Source organism: Microcebus murinus, chromosome X, assembly GCF_040939455.1.
Source record: "Microcebus murinus isolate Inina chromosome X, M.murinus_Inina_mat1.0, whole genome shotgun sequence".
NCBI lineage: Eukaryota > Metazoa > Chordata > Mammalia > Primates > Cheirogaleidae > Microcebus > Microcebus murinus.
Window position 1 is genome coordinate 4,387,850 of NC_134136.1, and position 27,674 is coordinate 4,415,523.

The 27,674-nt window shown below is 41.9% G+C and overlaps 1 protein-coding gene across 1 annotated transcript in view; it reads left to right on the plus strand.

The window, feature by feature from the left end:
• Positions 1-27,674, plus strand: part of LOC105855297 (diacylglycerol O-acyltransferase 2-like protein 6) — a 59,451-nt gene that overhangs the window by 15,786 nt on the left and 15,991 nt on the right. The window contains exons 6-11 of the mRNA XM_020285060.2: positions 1,496-1,707; positions 2,142-2,283; positions 2,960-3,027; positions 3,143-3,179; positions 10,180-10,226; positions 25,869-26,063. Coding sequence (XP_020140649.2) covers positions 1,496-1,707; positions 2,142-2,283; positions 2,960-3,027; positions 3,143-3,179; positions 10,180-10,226; positions 25,869-26,063 — 701 coding nt within the window. The remainder of the gene's footprint in view (positions 1-1,495; positions 1,708-2,141; positions 2,284-2,959; positions 3,028-3,142; positions 3,180-10,179; positions 10,227-25,868; positions 26,064-27,674) is intronic.

Consider the following 27,674-nt stretch of genomic DNA (forward strand, 5'->3'; position numbering starts at 1 on the left):
TAGTAGGCTGGGCATCTGGGGAAGGGAGGCTTCGCTCTATATCAACCTGTTAACTGAAGGGCCCTGAGAACCTACCAAGAGCGAGGAAGGCACTGGCCTTGATGCTGTGAGAATTGCAAAGATAAACATTCCCCCAAAGAACATTTACTCTGCTTTAAGAAATAGAGCAGGCCAGGTGCAGTGGCTCACGCCTGCAATCGTAGCACTTTGGGAGGCCAAGGTGGGAGGATCGCTTGAGGTCAGGAGTTCGAGACCAGCCTGAGCAAGAGCGAGACCCTGTCTTTACTAAAAATAGAAAAAAATAGCCAGGCGTGGTAGCATGCATCTGTAGTCCCAGCTACTTGGGAGACTGAGGCAGGAGGATCGCTTGAGCCCAGGAGTTTGAGGTTGCTGTGAGCTAGGCTGATGCCACGGCACTCTAGCCTGGGCAACAGGCTGACACTCTGTCTCAGATGATAAAAAATATATATATCAATGTGTTCATGATACAGCACCAGGGCCTAAAATAGTGCTAGTACATAGAACTTAATAAATACGTATTGAATGAATGAAGCACCATGATAGAAATGTATACAAAGTGCTATGGGTGCACCAATTTATGGAAAGACCTTGACCCACAGTGGAGGTTTCACAGGTGGGTGACATTTGAATTGTGAATTGAAACATTAGTGGGAGTTGCCAGGCACATCGAAAGGGAGAAAGAACTCAGGCATTCACCGAGGACCTATGGCATGCCAGGCACTATGCCAGGCCCTAGGGATTTAAAGATACATACCACACAGTTCTTGCCTTTGATCGGCTTGCTGTCCACTGGGGGAGTCAGACAGGTGAGGAGACAACTGCAATACAGGGCTGGGGGGTGTTAGTGCAGAAGAGAGGGATGCACTAGATGAGGGCTACCTAATCCACACTGGGGGAATTAGAGGTGGTCAAAGAAAGTTTTTTCAAAGGGATGAAATTGGAACTGAGTATGGAAGGGCAAATTTGAATTAGGCACATGAAGACAGAGGGAAGGTACTTCTGACAGAGGAAGCAGAATGTACAAAGACACGTAGACGAGAGATGACTAGGCACACTTAGTATGGCTAAGCGGACTGCAAAGGAAGAGTGGGGAGAGAGGAAACCAGGCAGGTAGGGAGGGCTAGCGCATAAAGACCATGCTAAGCAGTGTAGTACCAAGCAAAGAGCTCTGGAGGAGTTTTAAAGAGAAGAGTGACATGTCCAGATATGTAGTTTAGGAAGAACACTCTGGATGCTGGATGCAATGAAGGTAGTTAGATCTCTGGAGATTAGTTTTCCTCTTATCACAGGACAAGGTGTAGCAGCTCCCCACCTAGAGTTCAGTAGGGAGAGTGGGGAGGAACGGGACAAGAGGCTGGAGATGTTTGCGTGCTTGGGTTCTTGTCCTATAATCGGGAGAGGTTTCCCACCTTGGAGAATGTTTTGCCGGGGGAGCTTCCTCAGAGAGCTCACACTCCTACCCATCTCTTTGCAGGTCACATATTGTCCCTTGCTATTCCTTTGGTGAGAACGACCTTCACCAATTCGTGAGCTTTCCTCAGGACACGTGGATGAATTACTTCCAAGAAACCTTCCAGAACACATGCAAAAGATTCCTGGGAACGAGTTTCCGTGGCTGCTGTGGACAGGGAATCACTCGTGGATCCTGGGGCTTCCTGCCTTTAAGACGGCCCATTACCACTGTTGGTGAGCTTTCCATTATCTCCAGACCACCCAGTTCTTAATCTCCAGCCCTTACCCAAGTCATCCATCAAGTCCCAGGGAACCTGGCTCACAACTGGGATGGGAAGTGGCTGTGGTTGAGAGCATGTTGGGTAGGACAACTAAACAGATAGCAAGTGTGGCCATTCACGGGTGGCGTAGAGTTCAACAGCTGCCACAAGAGCACCATTATTCACACACATTCCTTCAGCACTCTCCTGAGTTTTCTTTCATTCTCCTGAGCATGGGTGAGATTAGGTGATTGGAGAACAGGGCCAATATGGGGCTGGAGCAGAGGGAAGGAATAAAGGAAGGGGAGGAAATTTGGATACTGAGTTGCAGTAGATGGCTCCCAGTGAGGGATGGGCATTTTTCATTGGGGGAGTGACTCTGATTCTTGTCTCTTTCTGTCTCCATAGTTGGGGAACCCCTGCCAATTCCCAAGATTGAGAATCCAGACAAGAAGACAGTGGACAAGTATCACGCACTCTACATTAGTGCCCTGCACAAGCTGTTTGAACGATACAAAGTTGAATGTGGCTTCCCTGAGACCCAAGAGCTGTTAATCATATAACAGGAGCCAGATTCCTCATTAATAAACCTCCAAAGCCATGAAGGATTCAAGCAGAGCCACAGGAAAGGAATAATTGGGGGAGAGGGTAGGATCTCAAGGATGAGAAAGGCCAACCAAGCCAGAAACTATTTAATGAATTAGGGTTCCAGCAATGGAATCCCCTCCCAAGTAACCAAAGCAGGTTTTGGGGAAAGACTCAGAGGAGCAGGGGAAGACCAGGGAGGGCTAGCTAGCAGAGAAGGTGGCTCCATCAGCCCTGGTTATGCTAGGCAGCAATCCAGTTTGGGAGTCCTGTGAATCATTCCAGCCAACTCTCTGATCACAGTAATAAGAAGCCAAAGAACGCTGTGACCTTCCTCCTGAATCTTAGAGACATCCATCACTGTTTAGGCTTAGAAGCTTTATTTAGGAGTGTTTGTTTCCTCCCAGGCCCTTTTCTTATGATTTGGAGACTTCCTCAAGGTAAATCGGGGACCTGAACTGTGGCTTCCCTATCCAAGCCAGCAGGATTCCCTCAATTGTGACAGCGCTCTGGACTGACAATGTGGTTATGCTGTTTCTTCTATAAAAATAAAGATGTATAAAACAGGATTCCAGTACTTCCTAATTACTGTGGTTCACTACTGGGCTTCCCTTAAACCTAAGATTTTCCCTTCTGGCCAGAGAGCTGGTCTGTGAAGAGCCATTCTCCTCTTTTTCATCCACCCTTCATACTGCCCCTGACAAAAAAGGTAGAAGAATGGAACCATAGCTGCTGCACACTTAGGAGACAGGAGCAGAACCATGGGAACGGGCTCAGGCACCCACTGAATAGCCCCCTCTCCTGATCCCACATAACCACCCTAGGACAGCTGGAAGGGAGCCACAAGACCATGCACAAGCTGTAAGTTTGCTTGATGTCAAGTCCCTACTGTGTCCCAGAGACCATGCCATCACTTTCACAGCCTTTGTCTCTTAATGCTGACATCAGCCCTGTGAGATTGAGATTGTCAACATTTCCATTTCACAGTAGCCACAGCTCCTAGAGGTTAAGTAACTTGCCCCAAACCACACAATCTTAGATAGAACTAGCATTCAAACCCAGGTCCTACTAATGCCAAACCAAAGTTCTCTCCAATGCCCCACTACATGTCTCATTCCTCATTTTCTAGAGACCTATTCATCAGATTTATTTTCCTAAATGAGGTCCTATGGCCCTCCACCAAAATTAGTTTATAAGTATGGACAAAAATGGCAGAGATTCTACTCAGAGTGGTCCCAGGTTAGGTTTCAGGGAAAATAATTGATTGATGTAAAATAAAAACCTGTTTATGTCAATAGAACGGAATTGGAAGTACAGAAACAAGCCCATATGGTCAATTGATTTTCACCAAGGGTGCCAAGACAATTAGATGGGAGAAAGAATAGTCTTTTCAATGAACAATACTGGGACAACTGTATATCCACATGGAAAATAATAAACTTGGACCCTTACCTCATACTATATACAAAAATTGACTCAAAATGGATCCAAGAGCTAAAGTTAAACCCAAAACTATTAAACTCTCCAAATAAAACATAGGTTGTAAGACTTCATGATCTTGGATTAGGCAATGGTTTCTTAGATATGACACCAAAAGTACAAACAACAAAAGAAAAAATAAATAAATTGGACTCCATTACACTCAAACACTTTTGTGCTTCAAAGGACATCATTAAGAAAGCGAAAACACAATCCACAGAATGGGAGAAAATATTTGCAAATCATGTATCTCATAAGAGTCTAGTAGCCAGAATATATAAGGAACTCATATAACTCAACAACTAAAAGACAACAGAATTTTTTAAATGGGCAAAAGATTTGAATAGACATTTCTTCAAAAAAGATATACACATGAAAAAGTGCTCAAAATCATTAATCATTAGAGAAATACAAATCAAAACCACCATAATATGATTTCACAGCCACGAGGATGGCTATAATAAAAACAGACAATAACAAGTATTGGTTAGGATGTGGAGAAATTGGAACCCTCAGGCACTGATGATAGTAAAATGCTGCAGCCACTTTGGAAAACAGTTTGACAGTTCCTCAAAAAGTTAAGCATAGAGTTACCATAGGACCCAGCAATTACACTGTTAGATATACAAAAAACAACCCCAAATTTAAAACATATTGATCATACAAAAACTTGTACACAGATGACTATAGAAGAATTACTTATGATAGCAAAAAAAGTGGAAATAACCCAAAGGTCCATCAACTGATTCATGGATAAACAAAATGTAGTAAATCCATATAGTGGAATATTATTTGACAATAAAAAGGAATGCAGTAATGGTACATGCTACAATACAGATGAACCTTGAAAATATTATAAGTGAAAGAAACATATATGATTCCATTTCTATGATATGCCCTGATAGAGAGAAAATTAGTAACCACTAATTAGATATGACACTAAAAGTACAAACAACAAAAGAAAAAACAGATAAATTGGACTCCATTATAGTCAAACACTTTTGTGCTTTGTATTAGGGACTGGGGGAAAGAGGGGAGAGGTGGGGAGAGGGAAATGAGTGCTAATGGGTATGGAGGGGTTTTTTTGTGGGTGATGAAAATGGTCTGGAATTAGATAGTGCTGATAGTTGCACAACCTTGTGAATATGCTAAAAATCACTAAATTGTGCACTTTAAAATGGTGAATGTTATGGTATATGAAATTCTATCTCAATGAAAAGGTAATGTTTAAGAAAGATTTGTCTTTTAACTTAAGAAGAAAAATGTGAACTATATTAAAGTTAAAAATCACAGTAAAACAATTTTAAATGCTTTTTACTTTGAAATGATTGTAGATTTAAAGGTGGTTGCAAAAGTAAGGTCCCTTGAACCCTTTATCAGACTTCCCACAATGGCAATTGACACTGGTACAATACTGTTAGACTACAGGCCTTACTCAGTTTTCACTGTTTTTACAAGCACGTTGATGTGTTTGAGCATGTGCACGTGTGTGTCTATGCAATTTGATCCCGTATATAGGTGCGTATAACTCTCACGACCACCATGATTTAAAACTGTTTTATCAGCACAAAGGAACTCCCTCATATTACTCCTGCATAACCACACACCCCGCCTTGGTCCCTGTCCCTGGTGATCACTGGTCTGCTCTCCATCTCTACAGCTTTGCCATTTCAAGGATGTTATAGATTAATAAATGGAATCATACACAATGTACTCATTCCTTCGCCTAGTTCTGCTTCTAAAGGCTCTCTGCATTCCTTAGCTCATGGCCATCTTCCAGCAAAGGCATCACCCCAACCTCTGCTTCCATCATCACGTCTCCTCCCGTCCCTCTTATGTGAGCCCTTGGGATTACACCAAGACCACAGAGGGGATCCAGACTCTCTCTCCATCTCAACGTCCTTAACTTAATCAGATCTGTAAAGTCCTTTAGCCAAGTAAGGTGCAAATTCACAAGTTCCAGGGATCAGGGTGTGACCATCTTTGAGGAGGGTCACTATTCAGCCTAATACAAGAATCTCGATTTTGATGTCATGTCTACAAACTCCTAGCCCTACACCAAGCCCTAGGCCCCTAAGATTTTCTCCTGCTTTTTTTTCTACAATGTTTCTAGTTTTATGTTGTATATTTAAGCCCATGATCTATTTTTGAATTAACTTTTGTATAAGGTGTGAGAGATTAATGAATGTTTGATTATGTACAAAGTGCAAATCAGAGCAAATGGAGCCACAGTATACCTACCCCAGGGAAAGCCACCAAGATGACTCATCTCTTTCAAGCATTTTCATTAATAGTACTACCTGATCCAACATAGAGACAACACACATGCCAAAAAAGTGAAAATAGATCGTAGAATAATATTACTTATAAACAAATATGTAAACTTATTAAATAAAGTGAGAATAAATTGAATTCAGAATTCCTTTAACAGAATGCTCCACCAGCAAGAAGGGCCTATCCCGGGAATACCAACGTGGTTAAGTATTAGGAAATCTATTCCTATGAATGCAACAATGGGCCAAAAAGAAAAGCTGTGCAATTATTCTTAACATATACTTAAAAAGCGTAAAATAAAACAAAATGTTCATTCCTGATTAAACACTCTTTAAAACCTAGATAGAAAAGATACTTCCGTAACATCATAAATGGTATCTATCTCAAATCAAAAGCCTAACTCATATTCAATGATGAAACCCTATAGACATTGAAATCAGAAGCAAGCCAAGAATGCCCCTCATCAGCACAATTATTTACTACTATTTTCAAACTCCTGGCCAAAGCAATAACAAGTGAAACAGAAATAAGAGGAATAAATATGGGAAAGAAGGCCACAGAATCATGTTTAGAGGTGACCCCTTTTTTATCACAAATAAAATCCCCACAGTAATACTGAAACTCCTGCTTACACAGATACAGCATCAATTGATAAGAAGGCGAGGTCTAGGTGAGCAAGGGGAAGAATGATAAGAATGAGATAGCAGAGGTAGGCAGGGATCACATTACGTAAGGTCTTTTAGGTCACTGCAAGTACTTGGGATGCTATTCTGAGCTACATAGGAAACCACTGAAAAGTTTTGAATGGGGAAGTGATGAGATATGAGCCCCTTTACAACACTCCACTTTTTTGTCCCATTGCCTTCAAAACTGAAAATGTTTTCACTCTGCTCCATATATGAGAAAAGAAATGTCGAATCAATAAAAAATAAAGAAGAGCTATGACTTCAAATGGAAATACAATATTTTGAATTTTGACTCCATTGGTGAACCAAGCAATGGTTTTGGCAAAAACATTGGCTCTCTTAAGAACACATAAAAATAGGTAGAGTGGGATATTAAAGGAAGACATTTCATTCTGATAAAAGTATACTTATGGCTTAACAGCCACAGGAAGAGAACTGGTTGCTGTAACATCAGAATCGGGGGAGGAGGCATCTGCAGGTCCCCGCACAGAAGCATTGAAGTTCAAATCGTCAAAGAGGAAAACTACTATTTGCAAACAGGTGTCTAGTATCAATGGAACAGGACTTTTTGTAATCCAATTTGTCACACATCCACAATGCTGAGAGATACATATCAAGGCCTAACTACAAAGCAGAGGTGGTTGAATTGTTAGTCTCAAAATAACTCAGCCATAAAATTTCTTTAAAATAGGAGAGCAAGGGATCACTGTTGAAGTTGCCGTAGAAATTACCCTGCTGCAAACATCTACCGTGTGTCATTATACACCTCCTTGACAACAAAAACTTTCCAGAGAGATGACCCTATTTTAAAATGCACTTGGACAGTCCGGAGGGTAATAAAGAATGCCTGTGTTTACTCCAGGAATATTTAGCAGAAAATTTTGCCATCTTTAATCCAAAGTTCGAGGACTTGTATTTCTTTCTTTTAAAGCTCAGATATAATTTACACACCATATCATTCATCCTTTTAAACTGTACAATTCAGGCCAGGCGTGGTGGCTCATGCCTGTAATCCTAGCACTCTGGGAGGCCGAGGCAAGAGGATCACTCAAGGTCAGGAGTTCAAAACCAGCCTGAGCAAGAGCGAGACCCCGTCTCTACTATAAATAGAAAGAAATTAATTGGCCAACTAATATATATAGAAAAAATTAGCCGGGCATGGTGGCACATGCCTGTAGTCCCAGCTACCTGGGAGGCTGAGGCAGGAGGATCACTTGATCCCAGGAATTTGAGGTTGCTGTGAGCAAGGTTTTTTTTTTTTAATATTTAAAAAACAATTACTTTCTTCTTTTTTTTAATTCTTTTTACTCTTTAACCAATGAAAGTATGTGTTTTGCTGAATGAGCAAGGGTTTTATATATAATATATTTAGATGCCATAAGGGTTTCATACATAATATATTTAGATGCCACAGCACTCTAGCCTAGGCAACAGAGTGAGACTTTGTCTTAAAAAAGAAAAAAGTATACAATTCAGTGGCTTTTCATATATTCACAATGGATGACATCTGAGATAGTCCAATCTCTGAGGAAAAATAACTCCCCAAAGAAGCAATTACGATGTAGCATTTCTGTTGAGTGTTTGGTTTTACATAGTTAATACGGGTTTTATACTTAATATATTTGGATTTTCTTTTCATTATTTTGGTATCTTCACACTGTGAGATGAGCTTTCAGTAACAAATTACAATGTATTATTATATTGTACCAGTAGGATATGAGTTTACCTGTGATAACTTAGTACCTGAATTTGGTCTAGGAATGAAGAAGCTATAAGTTATTTGCAAACAATAAGGTTATTTACTTTAAAAACTCAAGAGAATAAACTGAGAAAATGTTAGAATTAATAAGAGAGCTCAGTTGAATGGCAGAATATAAGATAATGTATATAAAAATCAACTTTTCCTTTATACCAATAACAATAGATCAGAAAAAATAATGGGAAAAAGATCTACAAAAATACATTGATATATATAAAGGAATGTGTGAATAAATGGAGAAATATACCATGTTCTTGGATGGGACAACTCAATGTTGTGAAGATATTATTTCCAAATTAAATGAAATGTTTGATGCATTTCCAATTAAAATAGTAGTAGGGTTTTGTTTGGAATTTGAGAAAGTTATTCTAAAATTCATCTGAAAGAATAAACAATCAAGGTAATTAGGACATTTTTGAAAACTAAGAGTAATGAGGAAGAACTAGAATAAGTAGATGTTAAAAACGCATTATAAATATTGAAACATTAAAATAGAACAGTGAATAATACTGGCACAAAAACAGACATATAGGTCAATGGAACAGAACAGAAACATATATCTGTGTGTGTGTACATGCACACACGCACACACACCGAACTCAAGATAAAGGAAGCCTCACAAATAATGAAGGGGTGGATTGTTTGATAAAATGGTACTACAGGAGAAATAAGCTATTATTTGGAGGAAAAATGTATCATGTGATCCCATACTATATACCTAAATATATCCTAATTAGATTAAAGAATTTCATTTAAATCATCAAACCACAAAAAAAGTAGAAAAAACTGTGAGTTAGGCTGGGCGTGGTGGCTCACGCCTGTAATCCTAGCACTCTGGGAGGCCGAAGCAGGAGGATTTTTCAAGGTCAGGAGTTCAAAACCAGCCTGAGCCAAACCGAGACTCTGTCTCTACTAAAATAGAAAGAAATTAATTGGCCAACTAAAAATATATAGAAAAAATTAGCTGGCATGGTGGCGCATGCCTGTAGTCCTAGCTCCTCAGGAGGCTGAGGCAGGAGGATAGCTTGAGCCCAGGAGGTTGAGGTTGCTGTGAGCTAGGCTGATGCCACGGCACTCTAGCCTGGGCAACAGAGCAAGACTCTGTCCCCAAAAAATAAATAAAAAGAAAGAAAAAAACCTGTGAGGACCCTCAGAAAATGGGCTCAGGATTTAGAGTCCCTTTGCTTACAGTTTCTCTCAGGAGAAAATGGAGGGGCTTTCTAGACCAAAGCTGGACTCCAACCCAGTTGCATAGCACTATTCTAGTGTGCAGCAAAATTCGTGGTCAAGGTGTCTTAGAATTTGTTGAGCTGAAAATAACTGAGTGGGGTCTCTGCCCAGACACCCTCTGCAGTCTTCACTTCTGGCCTGTGGCTCCATAACAAGAAAGTCTCAAGAGGGCCAATGAAGAGATGTTGGAGGGAAAATAGCTAGGAGGAAGGTTCCCTGTTGGGCAGAAGGAAGACATCTTCAGACTCACTGCTGCCCCCAGGTTTAAGACTGGCACAGGGAACTCACCCTTTTAGGGCGTCCACAACATAAATCGCCGCAGTCTCAAAGCATAATGTCTAGGGAAGAACTAAAAATGTTATGTCTTAAACTCTGGCTCCCAAGACCTGGTGGAGCTTTTTGTCAATAACCCGCTTTCCTCTGTTTTCCCCAGTAACTGGAAGAAAACAGAGCTTAGGGATGGCCTGGGACAGGGAACCGGTGAGTCAGAGAGCAGAGCAATCGCGAGGACAGCTGCGGGAGGGCTCCACCCTCTTTGCAAACCCAACCGGCTGGAGGCCAGCCAGGTAACACAGCCCCGAAACATCTGTGCAAACAAGTCCTCCCTGAAGACAAGCACGGTCTGGGAGATGCCTCACTCTTTATCTACAAGATCTCTCACACCATATGACATACACGGGTCATCTCAGCACATGGTGTTCCTAGAGGCTTCGCAGTTGAGCAAATGTGTCAACCTGACATGTCGTCGCTCGGCGCTTTCAAGCTCTCGCTACACTATTCTTTCATAATTTGAACAAATGCTGGTGGAGTTTCTAGATGCTGGGATCGCAGCGCTGAGTAGAACAAAGACTGCCCTCGGAGAGTTTGCATTCTAGGTGGGGGAGGCAGGTGATCAAGCAAGTGACACCATTGGGTAGTGCTAAGTTCCATAAAGAAAAATCAAGCCACTAAGGGATCAGCATGTGATAAGGAGTCCTATTTCAGTGAGGGTGATGACAGAGGCCCTTCCTGGAAATGTCTGATTTGAAGGGAGATCTAGTAACGAACTATAGAAATGATCCCCGAAAGTGCAGTCTTAAATGCAGTGAGGCTGCCAGTCGTGCTAACATCAGGGGAAGAACAGTCCAAACAGAGGAACTAGCAAGGACAAAAGCCCTGAGAGGTAACCTGCTTGGCATTTTTAGGGAACAGCAAGATGGCCTGGTAACTGGTTGGAAAGGAATGAACAGGGTGAGAATGGAAGGTAAGGTGAAAGACGTAGACAGGGACTCAAAGACCAAGGTGATGACTTTGGATATTTTTTCTAAGTGAGAGGAAGAGTTGTTGGAGTAGTTAAAATTTTTTATTATGAAAATTTTTAAACATATACAAAAGTAGTGAGAACAGTATAATAACCCTCCATAAACTCATCACCTAGAGTCAATAATTATCAAGATACTGCTACTTGCTTCATCTATTCCAATTTTTCTTTTTTTTTTCGCTGAAATATTTTAAAATAAATTTCACCCTTATGTATGTCACATCTGGAAAATACAACCATTTTCTTACATAACAATAAAGCCATTATCACACCTAACAAAATTAAAAGTAATTCCTTGGTACCATCTAATACTGGATCCATAGTCAAATTTCCCTCATTGCCCTCAAAATTGTTTTTTTCAGTTGGTTTTTGATGTCCTGTAAATTATTTTAATCTAGAGCAGTCCTTCATCTCCTGTCCCCCACTTCTTTCATACCACTGACTTCTTAAAGAAACTAGATCACTATCTTGTAAAAAGTCCCACATTCTGGATTTGTCTGTTTGCCTCCTTGTGATGACTCTTAACTTGTTCCTTTATTCCACCTACTTTCTGTAAACTCAAAATTAGCTGAAAGCTTGCTTAGATTCAAGTTCAACTTCAAAGGCAAGAGTACTTTATAGGAAGGTACTGGTAGGTCTCTCACATTGCATTGTCCCACTTTTAGTCACTCTAAGATTGACCAGAAGTACATGCGGTGACATTCCACTTCAACCTTTCACCTCCTGGTTTTAGCAACCAATGATGATCATTGCCTGACACTATTATTTCCTCAGAGGTTATACAACGATGCTTTTCTGTTTCTATCATTCCCTCCACACTCATGAGCTAATACGACACAGTACATTCAGAGACACCTCACTTCCAACTCCCCCCCCCAACCTGTTCCTTCCCTCTCCTTACAGGTAATCATTTTTGTTAATTTGAGTTCTTTTTTCCTTCTAAAGTCCTTTTTGCAATCAGAAGCATGTGTATATATATATATTTATGTGTGTATATGTATATATTTATGTCCCCCCATCTAGCCCAAAAGGTAGCATGGTACATGCTATTATGTGTCTCGATTTTTCCTGGAAATCACTCCACATCACTGTCTAGAGATTATCCTGATTGCTGGAGGGGTTTTGAGCAGGGCAATGGCAAAATCTGGCCTATGGTTTAGTAGCCTTCCTCTAGCTGCCTTGTAGAAAACAGAATTTAAAAGGGCGAGTACGAAAGCTGGGAGGCCATCAAGAGGCTACTACATCATTCTCCAAGGTCTATGTAAAAAAAAAAAAAAAGAGGCTACTACGACGATCTAAGGAGCCATGGTGATGGACCAGCTTGGATCATGCAAATAAGAGCAACACCCTCGGGCGGAGGGGCCTGGGCAACCTCACTGAGCAGAGTAGCGTGGACACCTTGCGGTGTCTGAGAGGGAGGGAGAAATAGATCTTTATCTTATTTAAGCCACATTTATTTTGAATGTCCGTCACATGCACTGAACCTACATCCTAACACAAATCATTCTAGTCCAACACACTGTTATCGTTATCACTGGGAGTCAAGCCAACCGGCTTCTTGTCTTGCCACGGTCGGTCTTGTGACCTTGGAAAAAGAAGCAGTGAGCGCGTGCTCCAGGTAGAGGGAACAGCATGGGAGAGGTTCTAGAGGCTGTGGAATTTGTCCTTTGCTTCATAAGCAATGGCTTCTGAAAGTGACAAGTGCAAAGGGAACTTTCAAAAGATGAAATGGGTAGGGAAGAGAAGCAAAACCAGACACCAGGAGGCCAGAATAGAAATGCAGCCCCAGGGCCCGCTTCCACCCAGCAGTCAGTCAGTGATGACTCAAGGCAACTTACTTCCTGGAAGACTTGTCATGGCTTAACACTACCACCTCCTCTCTGACCTCACTTCCTACTATTTTCTCTACGTATTGCTCTCCACGCTTCAGCCACACTGGCCCTCTTGCTGCTCTTTGAACAAGTTAAGCATGCTTCTGCCTCAGGGCCTCTGCACCTGCTACTCTCCCTGTCTGCAAGGGCTCTCCCCTAGATAGCCACATGCCTTCCCTGACCAACCTTCCTGAAAGTACAGCCTATTCCCCATTCCCCTTGCTCTGATTTATTTTACTTTGCAGAAGGTAACACCACTTGGCATTATATTATATTATATTGTAATTATTTGTATTTGTTGTCATCCCTCCCTAGAATATAAGCACAATGACATCAGAGACTCTGTCTAGTTCACTTCTGTAACTCCACCACTTAGAGCACTGCATGTAACATAGAACACAATAAATATTTGTTGAATGAATGAATGAAATGTAAAATATATTTCACTTAAGTCCTTCTACTAGCACTTTTCTTTAAGGAATCTTAGCTAGAGAAAACGTGAGGCAGCGTGGTGGGAAGAAGGGAGCTAGGACGAAAACTCAGTCCTGAGACTCACTAAGGTCAACATTTGGGGAGACTTTTACATTTTCCATAACTAGCTACTTTTTTCAGCCCTTTCTTTTCTCTAAAGTGATGAATAATTTTTTAAGAAAAACAAACTTTTCACCTTTTAGAAGAAAGTATAGAAAAATATCTTCATAACCTTAGAGAGGGAAGGATCGATGAAACAACACACAAAAAGTACAAACCTCTAGGGAAAGGATTGATAAATTCAACCACAGTAAAATTAAGAACTTTAAAAAAAATCTCTAAAGAAGGTGAAATGACAATCTGCCAACTAGGAGGAGCATCCATTCAACAAATATTATTGAGCACCTACCATGTGCCAGGCACTGTCAATGGCCTTTCGGATACATCAGTGAACAAATCAAAGTATACCATTTAGATTTAAGGAGATAATCACCAGAACTATGAGTGAGTTAAATTTATTTCTACTTAAATTTTAACTATAAATGAATTAAAATTATTTTCCTTTAGGAAGTGGAGACAGGGTTAGAGGACTGTTTGTTTTTATTATAAACCCTCTATACCATTTAATGTTTGATTATTTGAATATATTATTTAATTAGAAATTTAAAAGAGAAAACATGGTAACAAAATAAAAGTTCTTAGGTAAATTTTTAAAAATCCTCACTCCTTGCAATTTAGACTCCCGTGTATTTTTTAAAATCCCCACTTTTAAGGAGCATTTTATTGAAAAGCATGTATCGATTACCACAGGACAGGCACCATTCTAAGTACTTTGTGTTAATGCATATTAACCATTTAATCATCACAATAACTCTACGAGTTATATACTCCACAGACGAGAACAATGAAGCTCAAAGAGGTGACGGAAACTGAGGCACGGAGGTTAAACTGTCTGAAATCTCACAGTAAAGAGTGGAACTGGGTTTGAATCTAAGTAGCCTGGCTCCAGAGGCCATGTCCTCTGTACCTTACTGCATATTGGTATGTTGACAGTCGCAGCACCTAGCTGACAAAGGATTACTACATGGAATATATCAAGAGCTCCTACAAATCGATAAGAAAAAAAACAACCAACAGAAAAATCAGCAAAAAATATAAACACGTATTTTCCAAAAGAAATATGGCCCATAAACATAGGCATTGACATCCAACATCACTAGTAATTAGGGAAATGCACATTGAAAACACAATAAGGTAGCATTTCACACTAAACTGATTGGCAAAATGCAAAAGTCAGTTAAAGCCAAATGTTAGAGAGGATATGGACCAATGTAAACTCTCATGCTCTGGTGAAGGTATATATTGATACAATCACTTTGGAAAACACGATTTAGCATGTTTTAGTACAACTGAATAGGCATAGACCCTATGACACAGCAATTCCACTCCTAGGTATAGATCATATACTTTTTTTTTTTTTTTTGAGACAGAGTCTCACTCTATTGCCCGGGCTAGAGTGAGTGCCATGGCATCAGCCTAGCTCACAGCAACCTCAAATTCCTGAGTGATCCTCCTGCCTCAGCCTCCCAAGTAACTGGGACTACAGGCACATGCCATCTCGACTAGCTAACTTTTTCTATTTTTAGTTGTTTGGCTAATTTCTTTCTATTTTTTAGTAGAGATGGTGTCTCACTCTTGCTCAGGCTGGTCTCGAACTGCTGAGCTCAAGCAATCCTCCCAGCTTGGCCTCCCAAAGTGCTATGATTACAGGTGTGAGCCACCGCGCCCGGCTTAAGATCATGTACTTTTTGTACATGAGTACCAGGAGACATGTATAAGAATGTTCTATTAATAGAAACATGGCACATAGTAGCAAAAAACAAACTGGAAACAACCCATATGTCCATCAACAAGAGGGTGGATGAATGAATTGTGGTGGTATATCCATAGGCATATAATGCAATGCAAAAGATAGAGCTATGTATGTTAATGAAGATGAATCTCAAAATCTTGGTGTTGAATGAAAACAATCAAATCACAGAACAATATTATATGTGTGTGTGTGTATCTATCGGTCTATATAATGTTTCTGTGTCAAAAGCAGGCAAATCTAACAACATTTTATTGTTTAGGGAGACAAACATACATATGTGATGAAACTACAAACAAAAGCAAGGGAATGGCCAGGCACAGTGGCTCACACCTGTAATCCTAGCACTCTGGGAGGCCAAGGTGGGAGGATTGTTTGAGCTTGGGAGTTCGAGACCAGCCTGAGCAAGAGCGAGACCCCATCTCTAGTAAAAATAGAAAGAAATTAGCTGGACAACTAAAAATATATAGAGAAAAAATTAGCCAGGCATGGTGGTGCATGCCTGTAGTCCCAGCTACTTGGGAGGCTGAGGCAGAAGGATCGTTTGAGCCCAGGAATTCGAGGTTGCTGTGAGCTAGACTGATGCCATGGCACTCTAGCCCGGGCAACAGAGTGAGACTCTGTCTCAAAATAATAATAATAATAAAAAAAGCAAGGGAATGATACACAAATACATCAGTATAGTGGTTATGCATGGTATGGGAGGGAATGAGGGAATGAGAACAGGGAGAGACACCCAGGAGCCCTAGAAGCTACTGGTAACATCTATTTCTTAAGCTGGGTGGTAGACACATATGTGCTCACATTATTATTCTGCCAAACCTTTTATTTAATATATGTATGAAATATTTTGTAATACAAATAAAAAAGAAATAAAAAACCCTTGCAGATCTGAAAAGGATTATATACTCTTTTCTGGAACAAGAAAGCTGGGAAGGAGCTGGAAAGGCCATGCCTGTTTCTGCTTGTCTACCCTTTGTTCTACATTAGATCTCTCAGATATTGACTCCACTACCAGGACTTCCTCTTGGCACCCCACACTTACCCTGTGTCCCTAATACCAGCCCTTGCCCAGTGGTCATAAGTTAGCAGCCCCTGGGCTAAATCTGTTGACAGTTGTGTTCTGTGTAGACAGCACAGTTATTGTTGTTTATTAAATTTTAAATGATTCCAAAAAACAAGACACACATACATATATACATATATATGTAGAAAGGGAGGAAATAAATATGCACAATATTAACAACTGATGAATTTAAGAAGTAGATGATATACAAGTGTTCATTATACTATTCTTTCAACTTTTCTGTATGTTTGAAATTGTTTACAATAAAAAGTTGGAAAAACTACATTTGAATGCCTTTGGAAAGAACATGCCCTCTCCGATCACCACACTCCTCATTTTCCCTACTCCAACTCTCAGCCTGGTTCCCTCATTTCTAGTACCTCTGGTCCCTAGAGACATTTGAATTTGCAATCTTGGCCTCAACTTATAGGTCTTGACTCCTTCTAGATTTCCCTATCTCCTGCAGATAAACAGGTCGGGCGTGACAGGTGTTATTCTCATTCCCACAGACTGAATAAATCATACACCAAGTTTAGTTTTTAGAACAAGTTAAAGACCATAAAAGCTGATGTAATTCCCCACTACCTTGTAGTGAAGGGTAGGCCCTCTCCACCCCCCACCTCCACCCCTGCCCAGCAGCTACAGTAAATTTGGCAAGATACTTATCTTGCTAAGATAAAGGTGGAGCCTTGGAAAAGTCAAGCCACACCAGCTAGCTTCTCCCAGAAGATAAGATGAAAAAATTTATGATTCTTTATGACTCTTGTAGTCTCTCTGGCACCAAAGGTGAAAAGAGTGGGAAACTAAGATCTTTCAGAAACATCAAGAGGCCAGTGGGGTGAACTACTATATCAAGGATATAGTGTATGAGATGAATGACTTACCTGGTGGGCACAGGCAGCCATTCCTGGACTTGTGAATTAGAAAAAGTCCCTTGAGAGTGCATAGGCCCCAGAAAGTTTGCAGCCAATAAGCTGTTCCTCTTTAGACTGATTGGTTCTTAGTCCCCTATGGTTTAACCACATTGAGGAGACTGAAGCAGCTTCCTAGTTGGTATTTGCCTACTTACACTCCATGATATAACAAATTCTTTCTTTGCAAACTATGGTTTTCACTCCTGCAGCTATCACACAGCACTAAACAAATCCTTGATCTCTGCCACTTCTAGCTTGGCTATATCCACACACACAGTGTACACACACTGTGAATCCATCCAATTGCTGAGCACACACAACAAGCTTAAAAGGAACAGGCAAATAGCCAGAGGCAGGCCGGGTAACTTGGGTTTAAGCTAAGGTTGACCAGCAATCCTGCATCACCGGCTGGCCCAGCATGCCAAAGCAGGTGGGGAAATGGCAAGACCCCTGTCTTGTTCTAATCACCCAGACAGAGAAATCAAGATCACTTGTCCTTTTGATGTCCACTAATCTTTGACCTAGGACTAAACCTGAATGGTTTCTATTGGCTGGGTCACTTTTTGGAATGACCTTGCTTCTTGGTTTATTTCTGCCTTGACCTCCCTAACTTGCTGACCTCCCAGATCTTAGAACTTCAACTTGTTTCTTGAGATCTAGATCTCCATACGACCAGGCATTGGTTTAGGAGAATGTTGACACCTGTCCATCCTTCCCCTTCTCTGTGACCTACATTAGCTAATTGTTGCCCACATCTTATTATGACAATTGAGAGTTTTGATGCTGCTCTGATGAATTCTTATAAGCCAGGGACTGAAAAAAAGGGAAAGAATAACTCTACCATCAAAGCTGTAGTGTCAAAAAGATACCTTCAACCCTCAGAGAGAAAAGTGAAGGTCAAGGAAGCCAGACAACTAGCTGCTAAGGTAGGATCCAGAAGTAAGGCAGTACTTCTCATGTGTACTGTTCTAGAAGGAAATTCTTGCTGGGAAAATATGGATCAATAAAGATAGATAGATGGATAGATATAAAATATGGATCAATGAAAATAGATAATATAAAAGAAGGATATCCATAAAACAATGATGAGAGTATGTCATCAATCGAGGATTATGATTACTACAATTCTATGAGGTCACATCAAAAAAAAAAAAAAAGGAAAGGATCAGTGTAATTAGTAACAACCAGTTCTTCACATTCCGAGGTTTCCTTTTAGCGTTTACTCTTTTACTTATTACTTCATTTTCTTTTATACAATTCAGAATGGCCAAGACCACCTGCATACCAAGAAAATCCCCGGATGCCCCAGATATTCTGGCCTAACAAATTGTAAAGCACTCACCACTAGTTCAGGTGAAATGATTTAATTTTTTCTCAAGAGGAAAAGAAAATAATATAAAAGCATAGAAACCAACATGCTGATAAAAACAGATTTCTTACCCTAGTTTATCCTGGGTACAGGCTGACCTCAATGATCCACAGCGTACAAGTCCCATTTTTCAAGGCTTCACTTCAGCCCTGGAGTGGGCTTGCATTTGAACAGAATGTTCTTTCTGCTTAAGCTGAGGTGAATCTAAACAGCAGCCCTACCAGGTCTAGTAGGATTTGGGAGGTTTTCACGAAGCCTGCTGTCTTAGTACATTTTGTGTTGCTGTAAACAGAATACCACAGACTGGGTAATTTATTATACAAAGAAAATAAATTTATTTCTTACAGTTCTGGAGGCTGGGAAGTCCAAGGTCAAGAGACCCGCATCTGGTGAGGGCCTTCTTTCTGCATCAACCCATGGCAGATGGCAGAAGGGCAGTGAGGGCGAGAGCAAGAGCAAGAAAGTACCAAACTTGCTTTTATAACAAACCCACCCTTGTGATAATGAACCCACACCAGCAATAACAAGCCCACTCCCATGAAAATGACATTAATGCATTCATGGGGGCAGAGCTCTCATGACCTAATCACCCCTTAAAAGTCCCACTTCTCAACACTGTTGCACTGGAGATTAAGTTTCCAACACATGAACTTTGGGTGACACATTCAAACCGTAGCACCTGCTTGCTGAAGTCAAGCCCTCTCTTCAGACCCAGTCATCTCCTTGGAGAGAAAGGCTGACTCTGCTGACCTGGCTACATGGTCCCTGAACCCTACCCAGGGCGATGGAGGCTTGAAAATGTATCGCACTTTCTGCATCAGTAACTCCTATAAACTGTTGAGGGAGGGGACACAGCAGTGACACTCAGAGGGCTGCCTGTAACGGAGAGTTTCTGATCCGTGACCTTTCACCTACCATTTAAAGACCTAGAGATCTGACCAGAGTGTGGACGAGACATGTCTAAAAATTAGTGTTTCCTCTGTAACAGAAGATTGATTCAATGAATGATGGCATATCCATACAATGAAATGCTATGGAAGAAATTTGACATGAAAAATACCCACATTATACCTTTGGGTGAAAAATCAGGTTACAAAATGCAACATAGAGTATGATCCAAATTGGTTAGCAAATGATATATAACTAACATTTCTTGAGATTTTAATATGAACACATATATAAGCAAGGCACTGAGCAAAGTGCTTTACATAAGTTATTTTAACTTCATGACAATCCTATGATATGGGTAGGTATTATAATTATCTGTTTATGCATGAAGAAACTGAGAAACTAAGACGTTAAGTCATTAGCCATAGTTCACTAAAGTGGCAGAGCTGAGATACAGAGCTAGATTTGTTGGACTTAAGAGCCTAAACTCTTAACAGTGACACTACATCTATGCCTATATTTGCATAGAAAAAAAGTCAAGAAAGATGCCAGGATAGCAGTTAGCAGTGGTTATTTCTGGATGGTGGGATTATGAGTGACTTTTGTTCCCTTTATACTTTCCAGAGTACTCTGAAAATTTTATGATTTACATGGATTATTTTCATAATCAGGATAAATAATAAATCAATTTCCATTTTGAAAAAAGCAAACAAGCCATTGTTGCCAAGGTGTAGGCAGCAAACCACTGAGGAGTAAGGGTAGCTTAATTATTACAAGAACTCTGGAAATCCCTTCCTGGCCCAAGCATTGTCTACAATGAATAAATAATATGCTTGCAGAACATGTTTTTTTAAGGCATGTAAATACTGTCATGATATATACGCATAGTGGCTGCAGTTTGTTATACATTTCTCAATCAATTGATGTTAAAAACACAACTACTGTCATGAGGCAGTCCATGGCATTTTATTTTATTTTATTTCATTTTATTTTATTTTATTTTTGAGACAGACTCTCCCTCTGTTGCCCGGGCTAGAGTGCCGTGGCATCAGCCTAGCTCACAGCAACCTCAAACTCCTGGGCTCGAGCGATCCTCCTGCCTCAGCCTCCCGAGTAGCTGGGACTACAGGCATGAACCATCATGCCCGGCTCATTTTTTCTATATATTTTTAGTTGTCCAGCTCATTTCTTTCTACTTTTTTAGTAGAGACGGGGTCTCGCTCTTGCTCAGGCTGGTTTCAAACTCCTGACCTCAAGCTATCCGCCCACCTCAGCCCCCCAGAGTGCCAGGATTACAGGTGTGAGCCACTGTGCCCAGACCATATTTTAAAATGTTAAAATACAAAGGCAATTGGGCTCTTGTGCTAAAAAGGGAAATATATATACAGATCAAGTCTATAGCTTGAGTGTCTTCTCAACAACCTACTTCCTTTATTTCAGGGGCCGAGGAGGAGGAAATAAAGGAGAAAATCTGAGAATTCACACATTAGTGAAAGTTAACCCAGGAGGCTTGCTTCCTGGAGAAGACCATTTACAAGGATGAGAGAGTGGAGAGGAAGTTGACGCAGCCCAGGATATCCTATTCGGGAAAGACAGAGTGCTAATGTCCCCTGTATGGCCAGTGGCAAGTCCCTACCTTCAACCAGAGGGATGTCAGCGCATCAGTAGGGCAGTGGTGCTGCAAGACCCGAGCACCAACATTTGCTCTAGAGCCCGGCTGACATCCAGTCAGCTGGCAGACCTGGAGTGGGAGGGTAGGAGAGGCAAAGGATGCAGAACTTTGTCTTTTGCCAAACCGCCTCAAAGGTCAGCACTTGCCTTCCTTTCTCTCATTCTTTCTTCTCCCCTTTTGTATTGTGTCTCTTGCCTTCTGCTTCTGTACAGCCTCTTGTCCCTCACTCAAGTCCCTAGGACATATGGCTCCACAGGACTCCAGTGATCTCATTACATGTAAGAAGCCATCCCATCACAGACCTCAAACTAAGACACTCACTTACTGATTGTTCACTTAACACTGAGGGCCAAGGACTTTCCAGGCACTAGAAGCAGATACACTGACAAAAAATATATGGCCCCAACCCCTTTAGAAGCATATAATCTTGAGGTAGGAAAAGCAAAAAACAAAAACAAAAACCATACACATACAACCCAATTTGCTTTAATGGGCATACATTTACAAGAAGGTAAGAGATGGAGTCAGAGAGAGGAATGAAGGCTTCAATAAGTCAATGGTATGGGGGAAAAAGAAGGATAGTAAAGGAGAGTCTTTATATTAAAAAACAAATTGAGATCTCGCTAAAGCGATCTAGCTGCCAATCCACAGAAAATACAGAGGAACATGCTGAAGTGCGCTAAGTATGAGGTAAGCAAAACCCAGACTGTGGGAAATTGTACAGGTCAAATGCCATGGTGCTTCAACAGCTACATCACGAGGAAAGGAAAGAGGTTGCGGGGGGAATCTGTAGCTTAAAACAGATAAAAGTGCCAAAGTCATGAAAGACAAAGAAAGACCGAGAGACTGTCATGGATTGGAGGAGACAAAGGAGACACAATGATTAAATGCAATGTGGAATCCCAGTGGGATCCTGGAACAGAAAATGAAATTTTAGTGGAAAAATTGGTGCAATCCAAAGAAAGCCTGGAGTTTTGTCAATAGAAATACACCAATATTGGTTTCTTAGTTGTGATAAATATACCATGGTTACATAAGACGTTAACATAAAAGGGAAGCTGAGTGAAAGGTACAGGGAACTCTCTGTACTATCTCTGCAACTCTCCCATAAATCTAAAATTATTCCAAAATAAAAAGAGAAAACTTAAAGGCCATACCAATTTTTCAAATGAGCACGACTAAACCACAGTCATTAGGGAAGTACATTCCGGTAAGAAAACCACGGAAACGCAAGGAAAAGATGACTCTAAATGTCAGGATAATGGTTGCTTAGGGAGGAGGAAGAGGGTTGTGATTGAAATGGGCACATGGAAGAGTTTTCTAGGATGGATAGAAAAGTTCATTTTCCTTCAACTAGTGGTGGTTACAAGGTGTTTGTCTTATAATAATTCATTAAGCTATACGTTTGTTTTAAGTGGTTTTCTGTATCTGGATTCTATCTTAATATGGAGAAGGGGAGAGAGAGAGAGAGAGAGAGACTTAAGAGACATAACATCCAAATATAATCAATGGACCTTGGTTAGATTCTGATTCAAATTAACCAACTATAAAAAGACATTTGAATATGCACTGGGTATTAGATATTGTTAGGGAATTATTAAATTTATTGGGATGATAGTGTTATTGTTATGGAAATAAATATCTGTATTTTTTGTAGACTCATGGTGACATATTTAGGGGGAAATGACATGCTATCTTAGAAGTATTTTAAAATACTCCAAGAAAAAAAACATGGGGAAATAGGTGAAACAAGTATGGCAAAATGTTAATAGTTGTTGAAGATGAATATGAAAATAAAAATTCAGTGCCTTCTGTAGTTTTGTGTTTGGAAATTTTTATAATAAAAAGTTAAAGGAGGGCAGTCCCAAAACAAGCTGCTTTAGTGCAACAGAGACCTAATCCCAGGTGTTCCCCACCCTACAAACCCGCAGCATTCTCTTCCCATCAGTCACCCTCCTAAGGTCACAACCCCTACAGGCTCGGAGTCCCCTGAGAGAGACGTGCTTTCCCTTCTCTGGGTCTCTGTGTCACTCAAGCTGGATGGCAGCCGTTCTGGCCTTTCTCCAACGTGATGTCCTTATAATCCTAGGAAAAAGACTCAAAGGGCTGGGCCAGAACTGATGGGCAGTCCTTGCTCTTCAGAGCCTTCCCCCTACAGTGGGTGGGGGCTGGGGTGCAGACTCCTCGTACTCATATGCATTCACTATCTGGTGAGTTTCCAGAGGCTGGGGACATCTTTGGTTGGAAGACTGTTCTGGGATTTTTGCCTCCCTCGGGCTCCTGGGCATCATGCCTCATTTTCCAAGCAGCCCAAACATTTGCACAGTTCGATGCTTCTGCAGTGACCTTTGAGCTACCTGGCCGTCTGTGAGTGCCCACCCAGGACTGCATAGCAAGAAGCCAGGGTCGGAGGCTGGGGTCAGAGCTGGGGTGATTTTTATGGTCATGGAAAGTCTCACCTGGGGCCTTTTGATCAGCTCAGATGGTGCTAGAGAGTAAAACCAACGGGTCTCAAGTTCCATGAAGGCCCTGGAGAAGGAAGAGATAGAGCCCCAGGGGACGGTGAGAACAGGCAGGGGGGTAGAAGAGGGTCCTGATGGGTATGAGTAGATATAGTTCATTTCAGCCACTTCCTAACCCTTACTATCTAGAAAGGAAAAAGTGAGGCCCAGGGAATGCTCCCCTATGATCACGAGGAGTGGCACATTAGCATTGCCCAGACTTCCAGAAGTATAGCCTGCATTTAGATCGTAGAGTTGTCCACTCTGGGAGGGGGTAGGAGGTAGCACAGGGAAAGACAGAGGCAATAGAAGGTATGGTGAATGGGAAAGAGGACGAGAATGGTGGATGAGAAACAGTAGGGGCATGCAGATGCTGGGAGGGCAGGGTGTAGGAAGATGTGGGTCGTGTAGGGGTAAGGGAGTGGTTTAACAAGGGCTTGGGGATGATGGATAGGGAGGGAGACAGGAGACAAAAAAAAGTGGGTGGCCAAAAGGGCCAGGAGGGGAAGGGATGGAGCAGAAGTAGAGGGATGGTGTCTGGACAGAGAGGCAGGTGGACAGGAATGACAGGTAGGCAGAGAAATAGGGCTTGTGTATGGTAGACACTAGAGAAAATTTTTGAAGGACAAATGGACATGGATGATGGATGGACATGACCTGGATCGTGCTCAGGGCCAGAACCAAAGGCGTGGGGATTAGGAGGGGCTGGTAATGGGACTGGACACGGTTAAGGTCTACTGGCAACACAACTTTGGTCTGACCTAATCCCTCATCAGTTTGGATCTTGCAGCCATCGTTCATTTACCTGCTGTTTACATCTTCGTGGCCACTACCAGCACTTTATTTTCCCTGTTTTTTCCTGGACTGGAGGACTCCAGAGCAAGGTAAGACTCACAGACCTACAAAGAAAAATACTCCACCTTCACCTGCAAGCAGGCAGTCCCACTCACCATGCTGCAGGGCCTGTCACCCAAGTTCTCAGAGCCACAGGAGCTGGGCCAGACAAGGGTCCCTTCCTTCCCCGCCTCTCTAGCAGAGCCATAGTCCCTCTGTGCTGCCAGAGAAGCAGCAGTCGGCGGGAGGTACTAGGCAGCACGCACTGACACCATCGCCTACTGGTATTTTTGTCTCAGGTGGCAGGCTTTCAGCCAGGGTAAGGAACTGGTGTGTCTGGACCCATATCAGGGACTGTTTCCCCATTACAGTAAGTGTCTCTTCCCCAGAGTCCCTCACAGTCCCCTGGGCATTTATACCAAATGACCAGGGTTGTCCATAAGGAAGATGACCCAACATTCCTTTTGAGATCTCTGTACTCTGCCACGACACTTTGGAGACCCTTGGCATGACCCGCTAGATGACGTTGGCAGAGGCCACTACAGTTCAGTTCAGTTTAATAAACACTGATGGAAAGTCTACTGTGAACCACATCTTAGGGGTACAGAGAAGTGACTAGGACGTGATTCTCTGCCATTAAGGAGCTCGCATCTAATGGGGAGGATAGACAAGAATACAATTATGGTTTCGTACAAGGTACAGAAGTAGTTCAGATGGAGGATAAGGAGGGGCTCCACAGACATGGTGCTAGCTAAGAAGGGTTTTCCAAGTTCAATAAAAGTGACTTAGGCAGATACTAGAAGGGAGTTGGGTGGAAACCATATCAGGAAGAGATTTCAGGACTGTACTGCTATGCTGATCCTCAGGGCACTCTTTGGAGTAGACAACAAACACTGCCCTGATTTTTACAGCAGAGCTCCCCGACCTTTTTCACATAATTGTGCTCTTAAAAAATGATAAATTGCATGAAGTGCAGTGACATAGATGGCCAAGACTACTTGCAGCCACAGGCGGGAGGCTGGGAAGTTCTAGCTGCCCCAGATCCTACCCTGTTGCCAAGGGCTGAGGAGACCAATATCTCAGCCCCCTGAAACCCACACATGGTCTATCTATTGGAAAGTTCTGCCTTAGAGAGCACCCTAATCCCTGAAGTGTCATCACCCTTGCTTCCCCTTGTGATCTCATTCCACCGCCTCTGGCATTTCTCTCCATGGCTGCAGATCCTGTTTCGAACTCCTCGCCTTGAGTGATCCTCCCACCTCGGCCTCCCAGAATGCTAGGATTACAGGTGTGAGCAGAGAGGAGGGCGTTGCCTCTTAGCCATTGTCTCCTCTCCTGATCATTCTGCTCCTTGATTCTCATCCAGGTGTGTGCCTCGTGAGCCAGCCAGCCACCAGCTACCTGCCGCCCCATGGCACTGGCAACCTCGCGGGTGTTGTAGTGGGGGGTGTGGGAGAGGCCCTGCGAAGTGTGCCCAGCGCCACCACCCTCATCCTCCAGAAGCGCAAGGGCTCTGTGCGCGCAGCCCTCCAGCACGGGGGGTACTGTCCCCAGAGAGGGAGTGGGTGGCCTTCTCTGAGCAGCACGACCCTGTAGGTGATGCCATGATGAATGAATCACTCAAGGAGCTTAAGGAGCCCTTAAGCTCTTTGCGCACCGTTCTCTACCTAGCGCACTGTTCAGGGCGGATTTACGTGGTCCCTGGAAGGAAAACAACTTTGCTCTAATCCCATGACGCAAGGACAGACTACGTTATGCACAGCTGCCCTGGGTGGGGGCAGCGGAGGACACAGTGGGGGATGCAGAAGCCTATAATACGTGGTCCTTTGGTGACTGGCCTCTTTCTCTTAGCATGTTTTCAAGGTCCAGCCATGCTGTAGCATGTACCAGTGTTTCATTCCTTTTTATGGCTGAATAATGCTCCATTGTATTAATATTTTGTTCATCAATTCACCAATTGATGGCCATTTGGGTTCTTTCCACTTTTTGGCTCTTATGAATAGTGCTGCTATAAACATTTATGTACATACACGTTTCTGTGCCATGATCTGCTGCCCCTGAACATAAAGGTTGGCCTTACGCCCACACCCCTCACAGACAACAGGTAGGATAGCTAAAAGGTATTTTACTCAGGGTCATTTTCCAGTTGGCGTAAGCATTTCCCACGGGTCACCTTGTCCTCAAAATGACCCTCTGACTTCACAGTCCCAAGGTACTCACAACCCCCTGGTAGCCAGCTGTGGGGAAGGCACTCGGTATCTATGTTTTAAACCCTTACTAAATTCTGCTTAAAAGTTTTTCTTAAAGCTGTATTCTGAGAATTTTAAAAAGAGCAAATAAAAACATTTAAAAAATGGCAGATGATCAAAAGTTAACAGACCATTTGGACTACTAGCCTTTTTTTTTCTAGTGGCCTTGGGTAGAGTCTCATCCTCTTCTTTCACTTCACACTTGTTCAGGTCTGAAATAGCTATTTCTAACCCAGATTTTCCTCGTAAACAACAGCACCTCCACCTCCCCATACCCAATACCAGGCAAATCGTCTTCCTCCTCCCAACCTTACATCTTATCGCCAAGTCCTATCAATTTTATCACCTTAATGTTAACCCAACCTGTCCCCTCTCTCCTTCTCCACTGTCACAACCTAGTCAAAGCCCTCATCAACATTCCTACACTATTGCCACTCCCTCTAGTAAAATCCTCTCTAATCAACCCATGCATCATACCAATTCAAGGGCAGTCTTGCTAAAAACTTACATCTGACTTGTCATTCCTCTACTTAAAATCCTTTCTTGCTCCTACAGTGCCTCTACCAGAATATCCTACCTTGTCTTCTGGATGCCACTAATGGTCCTCAAATGTTGATGTAATGAATACTGCACAGGAACAAAATGGTTCTGTGGTAAAATAAGTGTGGGAGATGCTGAATTAAACGAAGACAGACAGATGTATTTATTGAAGTCTTTTCATAGTCTTTGGTACACTAATGGGCATTGTGACTTTCAAAAAGGGAGTATTTATTATTTCCCAAACTTATTTGACAATGGAATCTTTGCCTCAAATATCACTGATTAACATCTCATGGAACATTTAGAGTTCCTTTAAATACAGTCTTAGAAATGCCGTCCCACTGTTAGTAATATAGGGACAGTGGCTGATTTGATTTGGGAGC